The sequence below is a fragment of the Chanos chanos genome, chromosome 2, assembly GCF_902362185.1.
Source record: "Chanos chanos chromosome 2, fChaCha1.1, whole genome shotgun sequence".
Taxonomy (NCBI): domain Eukaryota; kingdom Metazoa; phylum Chordata; class Actinopteri; order Gonorynchiformes; family Chanidae; genus Chanos; species Chanos chanos.
The window spans coordinates 44892282-44910049 of NC_044496.1; the positions used below are offsets into that span (position 1 = coordinate 44892282).

The window sequence follows — 17768 nt, forward strand, 5'->3', positions numbered from 1 at the left end:
TCCTTTTGTATACATTGTCTGTTTTTCCCCTTTGTTTTTGTTTGTTTCTTTTTTCCTTTTTTTGGCTTATTGCTCAGATACATACAGTCAAAATATAGTTCAATGAATGGCTGTAAATTAGTTGCATTAAGCATCAGATTTAAATTTTGTTTCAATCAGCGGAATTGCTGTGTATATTGTACGTTAGTATTGCTCGGCCCTATTTAATAAAATACCAAACCGGATTTATTTGATCGTATTATAACTTGGATTTACTCCAGAATAATACCACGACTCCCAAATCTGCTCATAAAACTAAAAGAAAAAGAAATATAGAAAATGTTCTAGCTGAGCTAAATTGTTCCCTGTCTTGGATGATTTGTTTTCCGGTGGCAGTCCAACGAGAATTGTCTATCACCTGAGAGTTAGTGTCCATTTTTCTTAAGCTATTTATTGTGGAAAAGGCGTACTTCAAGTAAAACTCAAGTCGCTCCCTGCTGGTCATTTAAAGAACAGGCATGTTCTCGTGATAGGTGGCAACAGTAAGCCGCCTGTTTCATGTTGACGGACCATACAGACAAACCCAAAGCCACAGACATTAAGTCTGTTGATTCTGGCATGATTAAAGTGCTCTTCGATCAGGAAACGGACTTAAGCACTGAATTAGGGTTGCTGAAGACACATTAATCTGCTGTAATGTGGATCACACCCGAGGAGGTGTTGCTTGCTAACGCTCTTTGGGTTAGTGAAAGGGCGAATCCGTTTTTCATCCTACAGAGAAGAAAAGGACACGGAAAAGGAGGAGGAATCACTGGTATGTGTTGTAATTTTGTGGAAGTTAATCTCCAAAACAGATATCCTGAGACAGAGATACAACTTGAATATGCATCGCAGCTAAAATATCAATGTGATTGTCATGTTGAAGATGCTTTTATCAGTGGAGCCTGTTGGCTAGCACGGACGCTAGCTGATGTTGACGTGGTGTTTTAACAGCTGACTGGGTAACTGTAAAACCTTTTAAAACATTATGCAACCATTCGGCTGTGCATTTTCGTAGTTGAAAATATCACTGATTAAAATGTCTTTTTTTTCCTAATTCCTGCAACATTGTCAAAGGGCCGTTTTGCCGAAACAGAAGATTAAGATAGCTCTCAGTTAGCGTTGTGTTCTTTATTCTACATAACAACAAACGTAGACAAAGAAAGCTATTTTGCCAGTTCAATGATTTTTAGGCATATCTGTCGGCGTTTTGGGAGAACTGACAAAAACAAACGGCTTCGAGATGGCATATCAGTTCAAAATAACACATGAGAGCCACCACCAAGAAGAAAAACATTGATGCATTGTTCCTCTTCTTGGGATCATTGTTTTGGCTTTCCGTTGAGGGGGAATGTCGTATGACAATACTTGATGTATTGCTTCTTTTACTTCCTTTTAAATCATGTGTTGACTTATTGACACGGTAAGTCTTCGTTGGGACATCTTCGCTTATCATTTCAAATGCTTGAGTGGTCATAGTGACTCCTTTCCTTTCATTCACCTCAAAACTTCTCTTTGAGACCAAACTTCCCTTGATTTATTAAGTCAAATTACTTCCGAAATAAACCCTGTATCTCCCCCTAGATGACCAAATGGAGGTTTACCTCCTAGCTGTGACTTCCTTTTTGTTGTTTTTTGTTGTTTTGTTGTGTAGACGTGATTTGTCTGGATCCTAACTCCTGTTGTTGTTATATATCTTAATATTTTAACTTATTAGATTATTAGTTCTATTAATCTTACAGAGCATAATTTTAGTATTAACGCTATAATGTCCGGTGACATAATATCATCTTATTGTCATTTGTTCCTTTTTTGATGAGCACACATTTCAGTGGTTTGTTAGAATGAAGCTTCTTGCTGTATAGTAACTGGTCATGTGAAAAGAACGAAGTGCAAAAACAGAGGGCCGTAGTGAGGTGTGTGAGAGAGTGAGTTTAACAGTTTGTCATTAAATTCCTCTGAATCTCAGTGGAATTGCCTCTCCAGACCAAGTGGGACTGTCTGTAAGCAGAAAGAATAGCACTGGTTTTGTTGGCTTGTCTGTGTGTAGAAGGCCTATTAATGTGAATGTTCAGGGTAGCCTTAAAGCATTACCACTGATATAAAAATAGAAAAAGAGCACACAAAAAAAAAGATATGATTTGTGTTGCAAAGTGAAAGATAGTATTGGTAAAGCTATTGCTCATTATGGGGTTTCAGTATGGGCTACATTTGAGCCAACAAGTTAAATGTGGAACAACCATAAAACAACAAAGCAGGACTTCTGTTCTGGCTTTGCACTATAGACCTGCACCTTGTGTGTTTTGCTGCAAAGCCATCCCAGTTTAATTGGAAGTAGTGTGGTCTGATGAAGAGACCACAGCTTGCAAACATAGTCAGTAAGCCTTCTCTCTCTCTCTCTCTCTCTCTCCCCAACCCTCCCATCTCTCAGGTTTGTTGGTAGGTACTTTGGATGTAGTGTTGGACTCCAGTGCTCGTGTGGCTCCATACAGAATTCTGCACCAGACTGGGGACAGTCAGATCTTTTGGAGTATCGCTTGTGGTCAGTATCTTTTTTTTTTCTTTTTCTCACTTCCTTTGCAAGAACCAGGGGGTATTGCCTAGTCTCACAATGTGTATTTACCTCTACTCTGGAAATAGTGTGACCATTGACCAGGGCTGGAACAATGACCGCATAACTGCCATACCGCGGTATTAGGAGGTGTACCGCAGTGTTGGGCCATCACTGCCGTTACCGTCTTAACAGCTTTTTTCCCCTTATCTGAGAGCGCTGCCATCCTCACTCACTTTTTTCTCTCAGTTTTGTCCACATTTTTTTTTTTTTTAAGTCTCTCCACACGAGAACAAGAAAAGTATTATAAACACCCAGACCTCTGCACTGAGCATACACATAACACTGAGCAAGCGCATCACGTCATTGTATCCTTCTGATCGACTGACCAATCAAATCAATCGAGAGGACTGACACTGAGGAGAGGTGGTTTGCTAGTGTGGTGTTGAAAACTAATGAGCAACTGCAACTGTCAACAAATAATGGTATGGAGGAAAACATTCAATGTGTGATGACCTCTGTCTACGCCCATGTTTATCAATTATACTGCGTAACAAAACTCACGTAAAATGCTTTTAGGTTTAGGTTAGGCATCTTTGTTGTTTAATACAGATATTTTCTCCTTCTGTTACATGGCTACATTTGAAATTGCCAGCAGCTGCTGAGCATAAGGAGTTTTAGGAATTAAAACCTGTGAGTAACTTATACTGCCTATTTTAACTCCTTAAACTCTTCCAGCTCAACAGTTTCAGCATATTGTAGTGTTCGCCTCTATTAAAGGATGTAACTTACAACTGAAAGTCGTCTTTATTTTTGGCTGTTGTTGGCCACAGCCACGCCTTACAGAACACAATTAACTTTCTCAACTCTTAGGTCATCTTTCCCCACTTAGTGCAGACACTCGAATAAATCACCCCCGCATCACACAGACCAAACACACACACACACACACACACACACACACACACACACACACAAAAGAGGCGGGCCTCTCCCGAAACTCCCACAAACGTTCGGCGCAGGCAACAGTGCACCGTTCTTTAAAACCGTACAACATCTCGTAACTAAACTGTGCACATCTGATACCTTTATACACCCGGGTGAACTTGAACCCTCTACACTGTTAAGGGACGAGTAACGTCAAATGAATGAATAATTGAACACAGGGAGGTTTGGTTGCAGTGTTACCGCAAACCGCAAGGTGGTACTCTTCGAATGCGGCGGTAAGGACATTTCTATACCGCTGCAGCCCTACCATTGAGTGTAAAGGGTACGAGTCTGTGTTTCCAGAGTATTGCATTGATTTTATTGAGCAAAGTAATGTAAGTACCAGCTTACCAGTCCATACCATCCATGCCATTTATCAGTCTGACTGGGGGAGGGGGGTATTGCTACTTTATGTTCGCTGGTTTGGAGAATGCCTGGACCACTGGAATAGACCATTTGGGATGATGGTCGTTTTTTTTTTGTATTGTGGAAGAATGACATAATGACATTTTTGTGTGTGTGTGTTTGTTTGTGTTTGTTTTCGTGTTTGTGTGTTCCAGGCTCTTCGCGTAAGGAGATTACAGAGCACTGGGAGTGGCTGGAAACTAACCTGTTGCAGACGCTCTCCATATTTGACAACGATGAAGACATCACAACTTTCGTCAAGGGCAAGATACAGGTACACACACACACACATGCACACACGCATGTACACATGCTAATACTTTTTCAGATCGGGAAGGATTTAGATCTTAGTTTAGCTATGTACACACAATCTCCAGCGACAGCACAGCTGAAATAAGAAGACGGATTACTAAAAGACTGTGCTTAAGACAATGAAAGACCAGTCAAAAACTGTAAGGGACAGGAAGTATGTACCTAATGTCAAAGCCTCGACCATCTCACTGAATCTTCCATAGCAGGACACACACACTCTGTGCCTGTAACATTTTACATCTGCTGCACAACTTGTAAGATTGCTCTGTATATCTGTTTATATTAAAATTTGTAATATTAATATAAATTACAATGAAAGAATATCATAAAATGAATGTAAAATTAATCATTGAAATAATGTTCATTTTAAGATACTTGTAAAAGGAAAAATTGTGTAATTTGATGAAAAGTAAAATATGAATTAAAATGAAATATGATTGTTTAAATAAACAGTTATATTTGCATTTTTAAAAAGTAATAGAAAAATGCAAAATGAAATCTGCGACTGTTGTCGGGCAGGGCATCATTGCCGAGGAGAACAAGAGCCGGCAAACACAGGAAGATGAAGACCCCGGAAAGTTCCGCGAGGCAGCGCTGAAGATGAGGAAACTGTTTGGAATGCCAGAGGAAGAGAAGCTGGTGAATTATTACTCGTGCTCTTACTGGAAGGGCAGAGTGCCACGACAGGGTTGGCTGTACCTCAGCGTCAATCATCTGTGCTTCTACTCCTTTCTCCTGGGGAAAGAAGGTGAGAGATGAATGGAGGGAAAAGAGTAAGAGGGTTGATATGAAAGGATTTAAATAGAGGTCTATGAAAGACAGAGAGAGAGACTAATAAGACAGTGGGAGATAGACAGGAGGAGAGAAAGCTTCCTTTCCCAGGAAGCTTTATTTTTCTCTGGGCAGCATTCCTAAACTAATTACATTTACTTTCATTGACACTAATGTGCATCCTTATTCAGCTAGTACTGTGGAAAGAATATTCTTTTGTTTATCTCCTGTTCTTTTTTTTTTTTTTTGCTTCCTCTCGGTTCAGTGACGTTGGTGATTCAGTGGACGGACGTGACGCAGTTGGATAAGAACGCCACGCTGGTGTTTCCGGAGAGTATCCGCGTTAGCACGCGGGACACGGAACACTACTTCTCCATGTTTCTCAACATCAATGACACCTTTAAGCTCATGGAGCAGTTGGCTAACATAGCCATGCGTCAGCTTCTGGACAATGAAGGCTTCGCCGCTGACCGCTCACTGCCCAAACCCGGCAAAACCCTGAAAAATGTCTCAGCTCTCAAGAGGTAGCACTTCACATTCAACACGCAAGATCTGTGTGTCTCTAAGCATAATCCAGAGTTCTGGTCTCTGAAAAGTCTGGGAGCATTGTACGACAAACAGTTATTTTTGTGTGTGTCCCTTTTAATTTTTTTTTTTTTTTTGACCTGTTATACTTAGACAGTATTTCGTGCTCTGTTACACTTGGCAGGAAGTCCAGAGAAAACGATAACTGCGGCCTGTCAGTCTTGTCTCTCTCTTTCTCTGAAATACAAACAAAACTGTGAGCCACTACTCAAGCAATATACATTTTCGTTTGTTTGTTTGTTTTTAATTTGCTGTTTAAGCTGTGTTGTCTTGGCTGTTTTGGCAAGGCTGCCCTTGAGAAAAGCGTTTTATTCTGCTGCTGGGTTAAACTAAAGATAGACTACTAGACAAGTGTAATGAAACTTCCTGTGTGCGCGTGTGTATGTGTGTTTCAGGGATCTGGATGCGCGTGCGAAGAATGAACGATATCGTGCGTTGTTCAGACTAACACAGGATGAACGTTTAGACGGACACACAGACTGCACTCTGTGGACACCCTTTGCTAAGATGCATGTAGTCGGACAGATGTTTGTCTCCAACAATTACATCTGCTTTGCCAGTCGAGAAGAGGACCTGTGTCAGCTGATTATACCCCTTAGAGAGGTGAATATCACACACAACCACACAAACACCTCCATCAAGTAATAATAGCATTGAAAAAGGTTTAAAACACACACACACACAGATAGACACACACATCCCTGCTGGCCTCATTATACCACTTAGAGAGGTCAACATATGGTAAATAAGTTACTATTTGTTTGGTTTAAACACACACTTACATTATGTGTTGGAAGAACTAAAGCATACAGCTACTTTAATAGTGTTTAGAGTGCATGTGTAACTCTCGCGCTCTCTCTGTGTGTGTGTGTGTGTGTGTGTGTGTGTGTGTGTGTGTGTAGGTGTCTATCGTAGAGAAAGCTGACAGCAGCAGTGTTCTTCCTAGTCCTCTCTCCATCAGTACGAAGAATAAAATGACTTTCCTGTTTGCTAACCTCAAAGACCGGGACTTCTTAGTTCAGCGCATTTCTGACTTCCTTCAACGCACCCCTGACAACAAAGAGCCGTCCCTGAATGGTCAATCGGTAAGTCAGTCAGTCATTTTTGGGTAGGGTTTGACATTTGATTGGTTCACTAGACTGTCAGCCAAACAGCCATTTTAGGAGTGAATGGTTTGTGGTTTCCTGTGAGAACTGTGTGTATTTAGGGAACATTATCTAGAGCCTGAAACTAAAACATTGAACAAACATGGTTTGAACACATTTTCAGTTACAAAGACATGTCCATGTATTTTTTCTCTGTAAGCACACTGATTTTGACAGTCATTATTCTAGCAGACTGTGTGATTGTGCTTTAGTATGATTGTAAAGCATTAGAGACAAAGACTAGAACTTGAGTCTGATTATTGTTCTGTTTTTCCTTATCATCTCTCTTTCTGTCTCTTGGTAACCTTGGGACTAAGGAGACTCCAAGCCCTGGCACCCCATCTCTGTCCCCCTCTCCCCCTTCACCAATGGCAAAAGAGCCCCCCCAGGGTCAACACTACACCCCCGACCTCCCCACTGCTAAACAGGGCCTACTCCAAATATTCCATAAAGACGCTCCAGAGGACCTAGGGCCCAAAGCGGTGGGTCACACGTCACACGTCACACACACACACACACACACACACACAGAGTGCAATCTCATAGTTAATTCATGTTACTCTCACCTTTCTTAACTGTGGTGCAACTTTATCTCTCTCTCTCTCTCTCTCTCTCTCTCACTGCCCTACCCAGACCAAAGAGAAGATGAAGGAGGAATCGTGGAACATTCACTTTTTTGAGTATGGCCGTGGAGTGTGTATGTACCGTACCTCTAAAACCAGAGAGCTGGTTTTGAATGGTATCCCAGAGAGTCTGAGAGGGGAACTCTGGCTACTCTTCTCAGGTAATTAGACCTCCACAACACCAGGAGGCACTATACTTAACACACATTATATGCACTGTTAAATAGATGCCAAAACTTTTAAGCCTTTTCCTCAGAGCTGAGACATTTCTGTACATGGGTGGTATAAATTCCCAGTGATAGTTAAAGCAGTATTATTACAAATGGTTCTTTAATAAGTTGGTGTATAACACTGACGTGTCAAACCTTGAGTGGTAGAGGGGGGGGTGAATAAGAACATGAGCATTCTATATGTTGAGTGTATGTGTGTGTGTGCGTTTTGAAAATCAACCATTTTGTGTGTGTGTGTGAGTGGGAAAGTTGAACGCTGGTTATTGGTGTGGTTTTACACCCTACTGTTAATGTTAGAGATCAGCCACTGTTGTGTCTGTATATAAGTGTGAACATCAGTGTGTGTGTGTGTGTGTGTGTGCGCGCACATGTTGGAGGGGGTGTGTATGTGTGGGAGGGTGTGGGTGTGTGTGAGAGGGGGTGTGGGTGTGTGTGAGGGTTTGGGTGAGGAAAGTCCCACAACCAAACACACATTCCTTGTAATTCTCATGTTTTCCTGTGTTAGTGTTCTCATTTTGGACACTGTGAGTGTGTGAGCTTTATTTCCTTTCCCCCTTCATCATCTAGAAAAATTAAACAAAGAAGACATTAATGTTAGATAACAGTGGAACCTCACAGGAGTTCCAGAGGAATGGTTGATTCCCTGTAATGGATCTAATAGATTTTAAAGGTTACTTGGAAACTTATAATGTAATGAATCGTTCTTCAGTCAAAACCTTAGAATGACCCTCCTTTTGATGTTATGGTCCTGGAGCTGACCTTTGTTCCTTATTCAGCCTGTGATCACATGACTAATTGGCACAGTAACACAGGAATAGCAGCAGACAGTTGGGGAAAACTCCTCCCTCACACCGATCATGTGAGAGCAGGATGACATGTGTATGTGTTTATTGACTCAGCCATCATGTAACTGCATTGTTTTATTCTTCCACTTATGAAATCAGGTTATGTGGAAAGGTTTGTTGACTAGATCCACTGAATGATATTACCTAATACAGGAGTATGTGACTGTGAGAAGTAAAGAGAGTGTGAATTTGAGCTGTGTTTGATCTTCAACGCTGCGTATATGTTTCAGCTTCCGTGTCGCTTACGCTGCCGTTGTTTCTCCCCCCCTTTTTTTCTGATTTCATTCTCTTTCTTTTCTTCCGTTTCTCTGTCACTCCTCCGATTACCTCTCTTTTTCATTCATATTTTATTCTTTGTGTCACCCCTCTGCTTCTCTCTCTCTCTCTCTCTCTCTCTCTCTCTCTCTCTCTCTCTCTGCAGGGGCTCTGAATGAGATGGCGACTCATCCAGGTTATTATGCGGAGTTGGTGGAGCAGGCAATGGGCAGGTGCACTCTGGCCACAGAAGAGATAGAGAGGGATCTCCATCGCTCCATGCCCGAACATCACGCCTTTCAGAACGAGATGGGCATCGCCGCCCTGCGCAGAGTACTGACAGCTTATGCCTACCGCAACCCCGGCATAGGATACTGCCAGGTACACAAACATACGCATACATACACCTACTCCATCACACGCATAGGATAGCGCCATGGAAACAAACACACACACCTACTCCAACCCACACATAGAACAGTGCCAGGTACACAAGCACACCTATTCCGGTTCTGACATAGGACAATGCTGTGTACACAAACACACACATTACAGCTTAGGCTTTGGTCCTGCTGGGTAGACACAAACAGACACACACACGCACGCACGCACTGCAACGTGGGAACAAGGTACCGTCAAGTACAAACACACAGAATATTTTTGTTTTGTTTTTTAACTGCATTTGGTACTCATACCAAGGCTTTGAACAGTGTATTCCTGGAACTAAACTGTGTCTAAGTCAATCTTCATGTGTACTGGCTCAGTTCATATTCTGTAGAGATATTTCTGACCTCAAAACACAGTTATTTTAATATGGAAAGACTCTCTCTCTCTCTGTCTCTCTGCAGGCCATGAATATCGTGACATCTGTGTTGCTGTTGTACTGTACTGAGGAGGAGGCTTTCTGGCTGCTGGTGGCTCTGTGTGAGAGAATGCTCCCAGACTATTACAATACCAGGGTTGTAGGTCAGTCTGCTATACACGCACACACACCCACATTCACATCACTGTTGTAGACAAGATAACCGTTATCACTGTGGACACACACTCACACTCATCCTGCTTTATGGCAGTTTGATGTGGGTTAACACATCTTCTCTCTCTCTCTTTCTTTCTCTCTCTCTCACACTCTCTCTCTCTCTCTCTCTCTCTCTTTCTCTCTCTCTCTCACTCTCACTCTCTCACACTCCCTCTCTCTTCCAGGTGCTCTGGTGGATCAGGGTGTGTTTGAGGAGTTGACCCGGGAGTGTTTGCCGTTGTTGTATGAGCACATGCAGGAGCTGGGGGTCATAAGCACCATCTCTCTGTCCTGGTTCCTGACTCTCTTCCTCAGTGTCATGCCCTTTGATAGTGCTGTACTGCTGGTGGACTGTTTCTTCTACGAGGGTATTAAGGTCATTTTCCAGGTCTCTCTGGCTGTGCTTCACGCCAACATGGACCAGCTTCTCGCCTGCACCGATGAGGGAGAGGCCATGACCATACTGGGCAGGTATGGCACGAGTCAGTAAGGCCAAGGTCAAAGATTGAATAATGATTAAAGGTTAGAGAAGATAAAGGTTAGAGTTTGGGAGGGCTAAAGGTTACAGAGGCTAGGGGCTGAAGTCTTATAAGGCTAAAGGTTACAGAGGATAAGGTTTGTTAAGGAGGGATCATGAAGGTTTTAACAGTGAAGGATTAAAAGACTGTAATGTCAAATGTTAAAGGGGACAGTGAGTTTAAGAGGTTGTAGAGATCCCAAAAGCCCCAAACACTGGGATATTTCATCCAAATAGAAAACTCAGAGAAAAATTGCCAATAGAAGTCTAGGAAGTCTTTTTGTTTTGTGTGGTAAACAATAAAGAAAAATGAGAAAAATATTCAGATGAGTTACATAAATCTGTTGTAGAAAAATCCAACCAACCACTGAAGTAGTTTAAAATTATGAATAATGACATGCAACATGGTAACTAGGGGTTACGTAAACAGTGAATCTTAGGCCAGTATTACTAGGATAGAACATGTTTTGGATGGCTGGAGAAATTAAAATTCACTTGATAAAACTCTTTCTCTGTGATGTCAGATATCTGGACAATGTCGTTAACAAGCAGACTGTTTCTGCACCCATTCCCCACCTTCATGCTCTGCTGACCAATGGGGATGAGCCACCGCCTGAGATTGATGTGTTTGAGCTCATTAAAGCATCCTATGAGGTAGGCAGACTTGACATGAACAAACTGTGATATTGATATTGCAAATGTTACTCATTGTAACAAAAAGGTGTTAGGTGATGAATAGTAAAACTGTCTAAACACCATTTCATGTTAAAAGTTATTTGTAAACTAAATTGGTGTTTGATGTATGTCTCTCTCTCTCTCTCTCTCTGTGTCTCTCTCTCTCACTCTCTCTCTGTCTCTGTCTCTCTCTCTCTCTCTTCCTCTCTGTCTCTCTCTGAGTAGAAGTTTGGTAGTCTGCGGGCTGATGTCATTGAGCAGATGAGGTTTAAGCAGAGGTTAAAGGTCATCCAATCACTAGAGGACACAGCTAAACGCAGCGTGGTGAGTGTGTATGTGTATGTGTATGCATGTCTGTCTATCTCAGAGAGATTTTTAAAATGTTATATGGATGATTTTAATACTTTTAATACTTTGATGAAATTACAACCTTAAGCATGCTCTTCATTTATTTTCAAGATTTCTGATTGTGTGAGTATATACTTAGATGTGCTTGTACAAGTTGTTGTTCTGTATCTTCCTGACCAACATTGTGTGTGTGTGTGGGTGTGTGTAGGTCAGAGCTATCATGACAGACTCTGCTTTCAGTATTGAGGAACTGGAAGAACTCTACGTTCTTTTCAAGGTGAGAGGTCGCATAAAGGCTTTGAGAGAGAGAGAGAGAGAGAGAGAGAGCGAGCGAGAGAGAGAGAGAGAGAGAGAGAGAGAGAGAGAGAGAGCGAGCGCTGTGTGGAAAGGAACTGTGTGCACCGTCAACACATCAACTTCTTTCTTCTATTCCAAAGCAAAAGCTTGTGACTATATGAGTGTGTGTTTTATCTACATAGTAATATGTCTGTCTCCTGTTGTTAAATTCGCTGCTCACACTGTGAGTGTGCAATCACAGATTCTAACGGCGTAAGGACGCACTCTCTTTCCATCTCCAGGCTAAGCATATAATGGGCTGTTACTGGGGTTCCAGCACCTCGGCTGCAGAGCGTCACGATCCCAGTTTGCCATATTTGGAGCAGTACCGCATCGACCCGGCTCAGTTCTCTGAGCTCTTCTCCTCTCTGGCCCCCTGGAGCTGCGGACTCCACACACACACACTCGCCATCAGGATGTTCCGCCTGCTGGACCAAAACAAGGACGGACTCATCAACTTCAAAGAATTTGTCACAGGCCTGAGTGAGTGAAGCATCATTCCTACAGATGATATAAATACGTTCTAAAGCTCTTCTCCTTTGTCAGGTCTGTGACAACACTAAAACGACGAGTTTTAACTCTCAGATGTAATTAGATTTAGGACTGTTAGGAAATGTGTTAAATCAGCTGATGTAATCGCTTAAGTCTTATGACAGCTCTGTCGCAGATCCTCAAAAGCAGCTATTCGAGCATCCTTCATGCGTTTCGATCACACACGTCGGCTAGTCCAGGTTCTGAAAGCAGAAGTGTGTCTAGAGCTGTTCTGTTTACTGCTGTTAACATGTCATTACATTAACTAACTAGATGTTATCAAATACCTAAGGGGCTAGCTTCTCATTCTAGCGTTGTCGTCTATAATGCTTATAATATGTAAGGATTTAGCTTATTGCCTGCATGTTAACGCCTATGATTCAAACCTGGTAGCATTAGCATTTGTTTGGTACTGTTTCTGTGCCAGGGACCTGTTTTTGACACATGAACAAATTACAAATGATTATTTGGGGGTAATGAACTGATGTTGTGTGAGCAAAGCTGTGAGTGCGTGTTTTGTTCTGTTCAGGTGGGATGTACCATGGTGACATGACAGAAAAACTGAAGCTGCTTTACAAACTACACCTACCCCCAGGTATAAATTCCTACTAACGCACACACTCAACCCCTTAACCCCAGATATTTACTCATACTAACACACACACTCAACCCCCTAACCCCGGATATTTACTCATACTAACACACACGCTCAACCGCCTAACCCCGGATATTTACTCATACTAACACACACACTCATCCCCCTAACCCCAGATAATTACTCATACTCAAAAACATATACAACCCCCTAACCCCATATATTTACTCATACTAACACACACACTCAACCCCTTTAACCCCAGATGTTTACTCATACTAACACACACACACACACACACTCAACCCCTTAACCCCAGATATTTACTCATACTGACACACACACTCAACCCCTAACCCCAGATATTTACTCATGCTAACAAACACACTCAACCCCTTAAGCCTAGATATTTACTCATACTTACACACACTCTCAACACCCTAACCCCAGATATTTACTGATATTAATCCACACACTGAAGCCGCTACACACATACATGTTTTTGCATGTTTATAACGTCTTGATAGCTCATTCAAGATTATACTACAAAGACAGTCAGCAGTTACAGAGGAAATGAGCTTGCTATGGTCAGCACACACTCCGGGGCCTCGCCTGCACATGTGTGCGGATGTGTGTGAGAGTGTATCAGAGAGAGAGAGACAGTGTGAGTGAGAGAGAGATAGTATTTGTGAAAGATTGCAGTCCGTTGGAGGTGTTGCTTGCACTTTCTCTGTATTTGTGTGTGTGTGTGTGTGTGTGTGTGTGTGTGTATTGCTGACTGTTTCCCTGTTTTGCAGCGCTATGTCCTGAGGAGGCAGAATCTGCTCTTGAAGCCACACAGTTCTTCACAGACGATGACACACCACCGGGTATAAGCACAATAAAACACACACACATATAAACATACAAACAATGTCCAAAATGCATTTGCACACATGCTTTCATACCCACACAAATACACACGCCCACAGTATTGAAGTGTCAATACCTCTCTCAAGTCGATGTTTCTATATCTGTAACCTCTGCCCTGCATGTTTCTGTGCATGGGAGATCCCAGCCCTAACTAATCGAAAATGGAATGAACATTTAATCTCTAAATAAACTCATTTTCCTCATGGTCTTGTTCGCTCTGTCTACCCTTGCCCTTCTCGCTTGCATCTGTCTCTCTTCTTCTCTCTCTTGTGGCTCTTTCTTCTCTTTCTCTCGTTGTCTCACCACTCCAGATACTCCCTACCTGTCTCATCTGGACTTCCTGGTGCAGGAAGTGATCTCAGGTTTGTTCCTGTAATGTCACAAAACCGTTTTAATTGTCTTCAGTTGTTTTTCACTGCTGTTATCCAAGTTATTTATCACCTTTAAATTGTGAACACTGTCCATCTAAACTCTGTTTATAAACCCTTTCATTGCACATTCCTCTCATTACCATTTTGGTACATTTCAGTCTTCACTTTCTCCCCCTTTTTTCTCTTTCACTTGGAACACTCTGATTCTCAGTGACTGACTGTCAATGCAGTTTTTCTCTTGTTTTCACCAGTTGGATGTTTGGGCTTGCTGTACCTGTTGGCCTCATTAACCTTTGCCCACCAGGGCTGCTCATTAACTCTTTTATGGCTGTTGCATGTTCTTAGTTGTGGAGATGATTGTTTATAATCTCTCTGCAGGAGAGGAGGTGAAAGAGGGGGGAGATCCAGCGGCAAGTGGAGATTCTGAGGAAAAAAAAGGTATTACAAATGTTTTGTTAGTGACAGTGAAGGTAGAATATAAAATTTTAAGAAGGGGAGTTCAAGCATATGACAATGAGAGGTCTAGTTTTCTCCCACCAATGTCCTCACAAAGTGAATATAGACAAGGAAACATTATGTTGATGAATGGAAGCATAGGGCTTTGCCTCTTGTGTAACTGGTGGGTTACAACTAACGTAAGAAGTCGCTTTTATGAAATGACAAACGTTAAAAAACGGAGAGTTTAATGTCTGATACCTTAAGATGTTAAGGCTATGTGTCCGTGTTTTCCTGATGCTAAATTTGGGACTGTGGTTTTCAGAAGAGAAGGTGAAGGATTATAAGTACTACCTGAGAATGTGGGCCAAAGAGAAAGAACCCAAAAAGGAGACTATCAAAGACCTCCCAAGGATGAATCAGGTATGCTACCTGCTGACACATAACACACAGGATCCTGTTTGTTGAAGGATCAATGATTTTTTTTTTTTTTCATTCAATTTTTCTTTCAGTCACTTTCTTAGATGCTCTAGTATGCTCTGTAATGCTGTAGATTGTGCCAGAATACTCAAGACCACTCTGAAATGTGGATTTCTGTTTTGTTTACAGGAGCAGTTCATTGAGCTGTGTAAGACGCTGTACAACATGTTTAGTGAGGACCCTCAAGAACAAGAACTTTATCATGCCATCGCGACAGTTGCTAGTCTCCTTTTGCGTATCGGAGAGGTAGGCAAGAAGTTCTCCAACAATGGAGCCAAAAAAAGCGAACCCCAGTTACCCCTACCCCCTCCCGATGACCCTCCTCAGGCAGAGAGAGAGGACTCGTCTGGAGAAGCCAGCTCAGGACAGTCCCTGATCTCAAAGGCCTTGGCCGAGGCCCAGCTGGAGACCCCCCCACCGCCCTCAGGAGGCTCTGACGAAGAGGCCAAGGATGACACATCTGTGTCATCTTACTCTGTAGTGAGCTCTGGTTCGTTGCAGTGCGAAGACATTGCAGACGACACGGTTCTGATCGGGTGTGGAAAGGTCGGGGGCGGAGACGAACGTAGGCGTGGCAGTGCTCCAGACGGTGATTGGTCCATCACGTTTGAGCAGATCCTTGCATCTCTGTTGACAGAGCAGCCACTGGTGGACTATTTTGAGAAGAAAGGAGACATCCGCAGCAAAATGGCTGCGTGCAAGGCCCAGAGAGCTGTAGAGAGACAGTTCAGCTCGTCCAGCGATCATGAGCTAGCTCAGCTCTCCACTTGAGAGAACACGCCACACTTACAGTGAGTCATCTGCACAGATACAAGATGGACATGCGCCCACACTCCTGGTCCTACCATCTCAGTCCACAAATGGTCGCCTTTCCCCCCCCTTCATCGACATCAGACCACGTTGCGTGGTCCAATACTGTGATCATTTGTTTCTGGTCTTCTCAAGTTGACCACTAGGTCATGGTCTACTAAAGTGGTCAGCTGGAGTCAACCAGTATGGATTGCTTCACTGGTCAGTCATGGATCTCTCGTGACTCAACTTGGCCGGTGTGGTCTTGGTCCATTTTAGTACGTTAATGGTCTACGAGTAACCCAACCTGATTGGTTAGTCATGTTCCACTGTAGTAATCTACTGGCTTTGTTCTCTTAACCATCGTTAACTGTTAATGTGTTTCACCAGATTTGATCACTGGACCACAGTTAAGTCGTGATGCTTAGCCTGAGTCTGTGTAACTTCACATTTGTGTTCGGTTTTAAGTTCACAAGGCAAGCTACATGTATAACCATATCTATTATGCTGTCTTATCTATTAAGAGAAGAAAACCAACACACTAAATAGGCTACATTAATGCTTTGGATATCAACTTAGTTCACATTATACAGGTGGTCAGGCCTGAATCTATGGAGATGTTCTGTCAGAGCTAATCTGTATTATTGTGAATCTTGCCAGTGTCTGTGATAATCTCATTCAGGACAGTCTTTGGAATCCTGGCAGCGTTAAAAAAAAAAAAGTGTCCTTTGTGTAAATAGCGTTTTGAACCGGAGGTAGAATTTTTGCACCACTCTTGGAGGTGTCCCCTCACTCTTCGTTCCCTAGACTGAAGCTCTTTGCACACACACTGAACTCTTAGCCATGGATAAAAGCCTTTAAAGTATAGTGTATGGTGTAACGTGTAGGAGTTTGTTTATGTTGATATAAACAGCTGTCCCCTCTTAAAGTAGAGCGTCTTACAAAAATGACCCAACTCTCAACTGAAGGCATTAGCATTAGCTTTGTTTGCTTTTGGAGGGTAGTTTACGAAAATGATCTCTGGCCAGTAAGCTGTTTGGTATTGGTACTTTGCAAGAATTGAAGCAACAGTAAATGCATACCAGAAATTCTCCTTTGTAAAGAATGGCAACGGCTTTGAAGCATGTAGAAAATTTGCCCCAGCAGATAGATGGATAAAAATGGAGGGGAAATTAACAACTGCTGCTTGTTTAAAGTTCGCACATCCCACAAATTAGGGATTTTATTTTGCTTTACATGTATGTTCACTGCACTACAGTATGCCCTAGTCTACATTAGATGGCATAAGACCCCATTATTGCTTCGTATTACCTAGGTATTATGATCTGCAAGTACAATCAGCTTAACTAAGTCGAATAAATTTCATTGTAACTATATTGATTTGCTCTGCCTAAATAAATAACCAGTTATAAGCATTACACTAACACCAAATGCAGGCAAATCTTTGGTCAAATGACTGAGAATTTCTCTGTTATTTAACACGGTACAAACGTGAGCACCATCTGTATGTTAAATCTGTCATTTTCTAGAGCTGTGAATGCTAGCATATTTTTAGGAAATGTATTTTATTGTTTTGAAAGTATTTGCAACGAGAGGATATGTCATTTTTTTTCTCAGTAAATGTCATCTCTCGCGTTGCCTCTTTTTGTTTTTTTTGGGTAATTCTGAAAGAAATAATCTCTGTCTCTATTCATTGTTTATGAATAGATTTTAACTGTCACATTTGGTTGAATGGCTTTAACTTGGGCCGACCTCTTCCAACAGAGAGAAGAGCAGTGGTTAAAGAACTGAATGGAATAAAGATCTCTCAATGAAACAGATATCTGAAATAGGCTGCATGCCTCACTTAGAACAAACATATTGTATTAAAATACAAATAAATTCATATACTTGATCCAGAGCTATACAGACAGTTGGTTTTAAGCCCTTGTTTAAACACTTTGTGTACATTGCATTCATGTACACATCTGAAATGTTCCAGAAGTTTCCTCTGTGTGGTACATTTATTAACTCTTTTAAAATACCTAGAATATT

The 17768-nt window shown here is 42.0% G+C and overlaps 1 protein-coding gene across 3 annotated transcripts; it reads left to right on the plus strand.

The window, feature by feature from the left end:
* Positions 1–550: 550 nt before the first annotated feature.
* On the plus strand, positions 551–16773 carry tbc1d9b (TBC1 domain family member 9b). Of its 3 annotated transcripts, none has more exons than XM_030765054.1 (21): positions 551–793; positions 2450–2560; positions 4117–4235; positions 4793–5021; positions 5310–5568; positions 6025–6232; positions 6532–6726; positions 7095–7256; positions 7408–7558; positions 8894–9108; positions 9576–9693; positions 9931–10216; positions 10787–10916; positions 11163–11261; positions 11494–11562; positions 11864–12104; positions 12682–12747; positions 13545–13622; positions 14409–14479; positions 14799–14888; positions 15075–16773. In XM_030765054.1, exons 1-21 carry the CDS (start codon positions 676–678, stop codon positions 15714–15716), a joined length of 3657 nt encoding a protein of 1218 aa, XP_030620914.1. In that variant the 5' UTR covers positions 551–675; the 3' UTR covers positions 15717–16773. The 3 variants fall into 3 exon arrangements, with proteins under 3 accessions (XP_030620914.1, XP_030620915.1, XP_030620913.1); XM_030765055.1 differs by having other exon boundaries at positions 13545–13616; positions 14412–14479; XM_030765053.1 differs by having other exon boundaries at positions 6532–6714; positions 7092–7256; positions 13545–13616; positions 14409–14468; positions 14791–14888.
* The last annotated feature ends 995 nt before the right edge of the window (positions 16774–17768 follow it).

Coding starts and splice junctions, on each gene's coding strand:
- tbc1d9b (XM_030765054.1), top strand. CDS start 676: ATGTGGATCACACCCGAGGAGGTGTTGCTTGCTAACGCTCTTTGGGTT. Junction 6,233..6,531: donor TGATTATACCCCTTAGAGAG/GTGAATATCACA, acceptor GTGTGTGTGTAG/GTGTCTATCGTAGAGAAAGC. Junction 10,917..11,162: donor TCATTAAAGCATCCTATGAG/GTAGGCAGACTT, acceptor CTCTCTGAGTAG/AAGTTTGGTAGTCTGCGGGC.